The 7,091-nt window shown below is 41.8% G+C and overlaps 1 protein-coding gene across 1 annotated transcript; it reads right to left on the reverse strand.

Moving 5' to 3' along the window:
• Window positions 1-1,043: 1,043 nt before the first annotated feature.
• LOC121497077 (endogenous retrovirus group K member 8 Gag polyprotein-like) lies at window positions 1,044-6,387 on the reverse strand. The gene is made up of 2 exons (XM_041766127.1): window positions 2,214-6,387; window positions 1,044-1,180 (listed from the first exon to the last, which is right to left on the reverse strand). Exon 1 carries the CDS (start codon window positions 6,348-6,350, stop codon window positions 5,217-5,219), a length of 1,134 nt encoding a protein of 377 aa, XP_041622061.1. The 5' UTR covers window positions 6,351-6,387; the 3' UTR covers window positions 1,044-1,180; window positions 2,214-5,216.
• Between the last annotated feature and the right edge of the window lie 704 nt (window positions 6,388-7,091).

Below are 7,091 nucleotides of genomic sequence, written 5' to 3' on the forward strand. Positions count from 1 at the left end.
GTACGCAAGTCTGAATATACAGATCAACATGAGGGGGGTAGATAGGTCCAGTAGCAGAGTTTGTTTTAAGGGGACGGAGAGCTGCAGCCAGCTTCCAAAGGTCCGAATGTATCATGCGTGGTGTTGAAAGCGTGCCGGGAGGCACGTGTCCATAATGTTCATAGGCAGCACGGAGTCCTGGAGATCTCACTCTGACTTGTATTTTTTGTCAGGCTGCAGATTTTGATTTTGACCAGTCCGTTATACGCAAAGAGGGTGTCATTACTGGGTGCAAAGTCTCAGGGTCTCGCACTCTGCATTCTCTCCAAACCGGGAGAGATGATTTCCAATTGGGCACTGTAGGGCAGTCAGGATAGTCCCAAGGGCTCATTCCAGGAGGAGAATCTCGAAGGTTAGAAGTAGCCCCTGGTGCGAAGAATGGTTCATTAAGCGCCCAATAATCAACCATTTTTTCCTCCCTTTGATCTTTATTATGTTTTTCGTCATCCCAATACCGACGCTTGACAGTGCGGGTCACCTGCTTAGTAAAAAGACACCCATAGGAGGGGGACTGACCATTTTCAGCGGCCTGGAAACAAATTGGAACCTGATCCGCCAACCCAGTCCAGCTGATGGGTCTTGCGACAGCCTCAATGGACTATGCCTCCAGCCCGCCCAGCGCATCTGGTAGATTAGTAGGTACATGAGGCGTGGGATTATCCCAAGTAACGGGCCGTGCAAAAGGAGGGTCCACCATAAAAGCCCAATAAGAGGACGCCTCGGCTGTCTCAGTAGAGGCGGAGATGCCTGCTAAAAGAGCCAAAAACAGGTTAGTAGGAGTAAGGGGGGCCTGGGCTTTACGTACGGTTTGTTTGGCCTTGCCAACCACCTTTTTTATTTGTCCCCGAGTAGGCAATGGGGCTCTCCTCCCCCTTCTCCTCCGGGGTTTCACCGTCTGGTCCCGTTGAGGAGCTCGTGGTTGCAGGGAGAGGCGGGCCATTTTCTTTGGTAAATCGGACGCACCACAACGGCAGCCACCGCGGCGTCCCCTCATTCTGTGGGAAAATACAAGCAAACCCCCGTCCTCGCTGGAGGACTGGATCTGGGCCAGACCACTGTCCCGTCAGCGGGTCCTTCCATCGTGCATAGAGGAAGGGCTCCAGTTCTGGAGCCCAAAACCTCTCAGCTGCAGTTTTACCTACTGCATCAACATTTAAAAAATTTAAAACATATAAAGTTAATGCCAAATGCATATGTGGTGAATACTTAGTCTTTCCCTTAAGTATCTCCCCCTCTTTTAATTTATGTAAATAAGTTTTTAGGGTGGAATGACTTTTTTTAACAATGGCCTGACCCTGTGAATTATATGGAATACCAGTGGAATGTGAAATGTCGAAAGTTAGGCAAAATTGTTGAAAAGAAGACGAGGTATAAGCAGATCCATTGTCTGTTTTAATAGTCTTGAGGAGGCCTAGTTGGGAGAATGCAGCAAATAGATGATTTTGTATATTAGTAAAGGCTTTTCCACTGTGGGTAGAGGCAAAAATATATTTTGAAAAGGTATTAATAGAAACATGGATATATTTTAATTTATTAAATGGAGGATATAATGTAACGTTTAGGTAAGAGGCCTCGGGGATTAACAGTAAATGAAGGGAGATTGAGGGTTTTAGGGCAAGTCTGACATTTTTTTATTATTTGTTTGGTTGATTTACGTGAAATTTTAAATTGTCTTTGAAGAGCTGCTGAATTTTGGTGAAATTTATTATGTTTTTTTTTAGTAGTATTAAAAGAAGAAAGAAAATTAATATGCGTGATTTTATTAGCAATTGCATTTTTATAGGATAATGGGCCAGACAGGCCTGAATGAGCTCGAATATGAGAAATGTAAATTAGATTATGTTTTTTAAGAAGACTGTGTTGAATAGACGAGAAGAGGATATATAACTCTTTATCATTACAACATAAAAAGGCAGAGGGAAGTAAGGGCACAGCTTGAGCAACATATAGAGAAAAGATTTAATGGCTCAGGATATTTTTGTAAAGCAATAGTAACAGTTTTTAATTTTGTTCTTTGCATTGACTTAGTTGAGTAATGATATTTTTTTTATATGTTTTTTATTATTAGAGACATAATAAATTGTAATATTGTCAGATTTGTTGGCGTTCATAAAAATGTTTGTAGCTTTTTCAATTGGGGAGTGAGAAAGGGAAACTTGTGGGATTGTTGAAACCTTATTTAGAAACTGCAGAAGTTTATTTGTCGGCAAATGGAATTTAACTTGGCCCGGGTATGAGGCGAGGGCAATTTGCCAATCAAGGTTAAACTGTTGTAAATTTTTAAACTTTTTTTTAGTTAACATAGCACAGATTTAAAAATTAGGCTTCTTGTCTAGGAGTTGTAGGGAAAGCGTCCTTCCTCGAGTGATGAGTTGAGCCAGCATGCTAGGAAGAGAATTAATAACATGCAGAGAATGTAATGGGAGATGTATCCATTCTAAAGGGCCATGAGGTTGCCAAAGGACAGCCAAAGGCATGATGGCAGGGTTCAATAAAATTAAGTATAGTGAATTTATCAAAGAAACTTTTGTAATTTGAGCTTTTGAGAGTTTATTATTGACTAATTTTAATGTTTGTTTGGCGCCCTCTGTCAACATTTTAGGAGAGGCCGGATTAGAGTCTCCTTTTAGTATATTAAAGAGGGGGCGTAACTGTTTCGCAGTTAAAGTTAACATTGAACGTATCCAGTTGATATTTTTTAACAACTTTTGATAATTATTTAATGTTTTAAGAGGGGCAGTGTGTATTTGAATTTTTTGTGGCTTAATAGTTTTTTGTTTAATAATATATTTAAGATATTTATAAGGTTCAGCTCTCTGAACCTTTTTAGGGGCCATTATCAAATTAAATTTTTGAAGGCAAGACTGCAATTTTTCGAATGTTTTTAAGAGAGTCCCTTCCTCATTAGCGGCTAGTAAAATGTCATCCATATAATGAATATAATATATAGATGGGAAAGCAAGTCTAAAGGGGGTCAAAGCTCTGCCTACGAATTTCTGACATAGGGTAGGACTATTGGCCATGCCCTGAGGCAAAACCTTCCAATGATATCTGGCATAAGGGGCTTGTAGGTTAGTAGTAGGAATTGAAAAGGCGAATTTTTCATAATCATCAGGAGATAGAGGGATGGTGAAAAACAGTCTTTTAAATTTAAGATAAGTAATTGATAATTTAAAGGAATGGCTGAAGGAGCAGGCAGCCCGGGTTAAAGAGCTCCCATGGGCTTCATAACGGCATTAACTGCTCGGAGATCTTGCAATAATTTCCATTTTTTTAAATTTCTTTTTAATAACAAAGATAGGAGTATTTTAAGGACTGTTGGAAGGAACAAGATGCCCCAACTGCACCTGTTTTCAACCAGCTTTTTAGCAGCCTCTTGTTTATGATCAGGTAAGGGCCACTGGTCCACCCATATAGGGACATTGGTTAACCATTTAAGAGGCATAGCGTGGGGGTTTGTCAGTGGCCCTGGAGAAAACCCAAATCTAATTTATCAGGATTTTCCTCAAGTTCGACGGGTTGTACAATCCCTTGTAAGTCTTTTCCGAGTCCTTTTTCTGGAACATAACCCATTTGAGCCATCATAAAGGAAACAGCTTCCTGTTGTTTAGAAACAGGAAGTTTTTTTGTGTTAAGAATCAAGCCCATTTTTGTAAGTACATCTCTTTTCCATAGATTAAGATCAATATGAAGAACGAAGGGACAAAATCTTTCAGAGTGTTCATCCTCAGTCTCCCAGTAAAGCTGATTGGAGCTAATCCTAGGGGTATTTATAATACCCACCCCCTTAACTGGAGTGGAGGTCTCTTGCGTGGGCCAAGCATTAGGCCATTGATTTTGAGATATGACGGACATATCTGCTCTAGTGTCTACCAATCCTTTAAAAATTTTTTCATTTATCTTAAGGCAGAGATAAGGCTTATCCGCAGATATTAATTGCATCCAATGTACATCAGTAGATACAAAGCCCTGGCTGCCTCTTTGAGGTTTTATTACTTTATTTTTAGTTTTAAACCTAGGTATTAATATTAGCTGGGCAATAGGAACCTTGGGTTCCAATGTGAGAGTTTCTTGGGAGAGACTAGTAAGAATTTTTAGCTCTCCCGTGTAGTTTTTATCGATCACCCCAGGATATACAGTAAGCCCTTTTAAAGTTTAACTGGATTTACTTAAAATTAATTCCCAAGTTCCTTTAGGAAGAGGTCCCCATATTCCGGTAGGTATGGGTTTAGGGGGCTGCCCGCCTTCCAAATATATATAGGAAGCAGGAGCTAAATCTAGCCCTGCATTGGAGGGGGTACCTCAGTATAATTTGTCAATTCCTGGGAGATCAGCTGTGTTGGCTTTAATTAGTTCAAGGGATCCTGTACTGGGGTCAGTGTCGCTATTGTTTTTTGGGGCTGCGACAAGCCCCGACCTCGGTTTTCCGAAAGGGGGTTTCCGAACCGATCTGTCTTGGAACGGCATTTATTAGCCCAATGAAACCCCCGCTGACATCTGGGATAGAGAGATAAAGGTTTGTTAACTTGCTGCGGACTCACAGAATTCCCAAAACCGGCCTTCCATTGCGGGCATTGACTCTTAAAATGACCTGGTTTTCCACAATTAAAACAGGTCTGTGCTCCCATGAAAATTTTTTGCCCACGTCTGCCACCTCTAGTTCCCTGTTTTAGCATCTGCTGTTGCATCTGTTGTGGGGAAATTCCCCTTAAAGCAGCAGTCAGTGTTAAGCCTTGCACATACGAAGGGCCTATTTCTGCACAAAGACGGACATAATCTTTAAGAGTTCCAGTTTTTCTCCATGGCCGAATTGCAGCCTGGCCTGTACTGTTAGCATTTTTATAAGCTAATTGTTTTACTATAATAGTGCCGGCTTCCACATCAGTAACTATCTTTCCCACTGTCTGCAGAAGACGGGCTACAAAGTCTGAGTACTTCTCATCGGGTCCTTGTCGTATTTTGGACAATTTTTCTGTTTTGGCCCCAGAAGTAGGCAGCTTCCTCCAAGATGTAATAGCAGCCTCATTGATTTGTGTAGAAGCCACATCAGGGTAATCTAATTGTTGACCTACATCATGGTAAGCGCCTGTCCCTGCAAGCATTTTATATGAGACAGGAATTTCAGTTCTCCTATTGTAATTAGCAAGATCATTACATCTGTTATGATAATCAGATTTTCAAATCAAATAATCCCCCCCAGAAAGGCATGCTTTGGCTACAACATGCCAATCTCCAGGGCATAGGGTCTCTCGACTCAAATTGTCCAGCATGAACAAAGTGAAAGGGGCAGTGGGCCCATACTGGGCACATGCAGTTTTTAATTTTTTCAACACTTTAAAGTTTAGAGCTGAATACATGCGCCGACCGGCATTATCTAAAGAGACAGGGAAAGCAGTAAATCCAGTGGTGTTCTCTCCACGCCTTTCGGCCTCATACAGTGCCCTTTGTAAGGGGGTCACACCTTTAATATCAAACCCTCCGGCTGATTGTTGGTTAATTATTATGGGGAAAGTCTGTGGGGGGACAGCAGGTGCTCCTTCCCAGATCTCATCTCTGCGGTTGGAGTTTGTAAGATATAAAGGCAAGGGACTAGTAGTTTGATCCCTATATCCGGGGACTGGCCCCTTTTTCTGTCCTTTATCAGAAAATTTTGTCATTTGCATGTATTCTTTCGGAGGACTTTTATTATTATTGTTCAAATATACATCGTCGTCCCCGAATTCATCTTCTCCCGATCTCAACAAAGGGGGTCCTCTAAGGCCTGCCTTATGAGACCCATAAGTTTTTGTTGGATCGGATATAGGCGGTGGGGCAGGGGGGATGACCCCAGGAGGCTCAGGAATAACTTTCCAGGAGTGATCCCCAGCTGGAGCGGGGGGAGAGCCAGGAGAAAAAGAGGATGATAAGGCCATTTGCCTCATAGCTGCCGAGGGAGGCTGAATTTTCTCAGAGTCACCCTCAAACTTACTTTCAAATTGATTATTTTTGTTCTCGGTTTCAGATTTCAAGGAAATAATCTTAATCTTATGTAAAGGGTCAATGACTTGTCGCAACTGCTCAAACAATCTCATAGTCCCGGCTGGGACTGCTGTCTCGCCTCTAAGGGAAATTTGATTTTTCAGTTCTTGTTCAATTCTTCTCCAATGTTTTAAATCTAAGGACCCTTCAGTCAGAAACCATGGGCATAAATCCCTGACAGTTTCGAAAAAGCTTCTCAAGGTCTTATTAGGTACCTTGAACCCTCCTTCTCCGAGAAGGGTTTGTAATCCAGCTATAAATAAAACCTGATTTGCTGATTGCTTTTGTCCCATGATTTTACTCCCGCCGTCCCAGGACCCCGCCTGGTTCCCTTACCTGAATAATTCAATTCCGGAAACTTCTCATGTGCTTTATGCTCAGGTCCCTGTCCGGGCACCACTTGTCGCGCAGGCTGGGGGCGACAACCGTCCAGGGCTGAGGGTAAGGGAATGAGGAAAAGAAAGGAGACATAAACAGAGTGGGAGCAGGAGGGACATATGGCCGGATTCAGCCACAATGCCAACTTTATTTGTATTATTCACTCTTTTATAAAGCAGGGTTGTTTAACAAGCAGGATATTTTAAGCTTAGTTCTCCAGACATGTCCTTTCACAGTAGATAGCAACAGTATGCGCCCTTGAATAGATAGCAATAGTATGCGTCCTTGAGCCAAGCCATCAACAACAAGGGTGAGTCAGGTGGGCCTGGAAGAGTCAACAGAGAGCCATTACTCAATCCATTAACCCCTTCCTGGCACGCGGCTCCCAACAAGTCACCTCTCTTAAAATATCCATTTCACAGTGAATCACAGACTGCTTTTGCATTTTTGCTCCATTTCTGTCTACTGTTTTACTTTTCATATCATTGTTTTTCCAATTAGTGCATATCTTGAGGAGAATTTTCACATCTTGTACTTTGTTGCTCCCAAGACATCTGATAGATTTCCTTCTCTATGTATTATATCTTTATGGGGTTCTGTGTTTTAGTTTTGCTTAAAACTATGGTTATTAAGCATGTTCTTGGAGTCATAATTAC

The sequence above is a fragment of the Vulpes lagopus genome, chromosome 8 (genome assembly GCF_018345385.1).
Source record: "Vulpes lagopus strain Blue_001 chromosome 8, ASM1834538v1, whole genome shotgun sequence".
Taxonomy (NCBI): Eukaryota; Metazoa; Chordata; class Mammalia; order Carnivora; family Canidae; genus Vulpes; species Vulpes lagopus.

Coding starts and splice junctions, on each gene's coding strand:
- LOC121497077 (XM_041766127.1), bottom strand. CDS start 6,350: ATGGGACAAAAGCAATCAGCAAATCAGGTTTTATTTATAGCTGGATTA.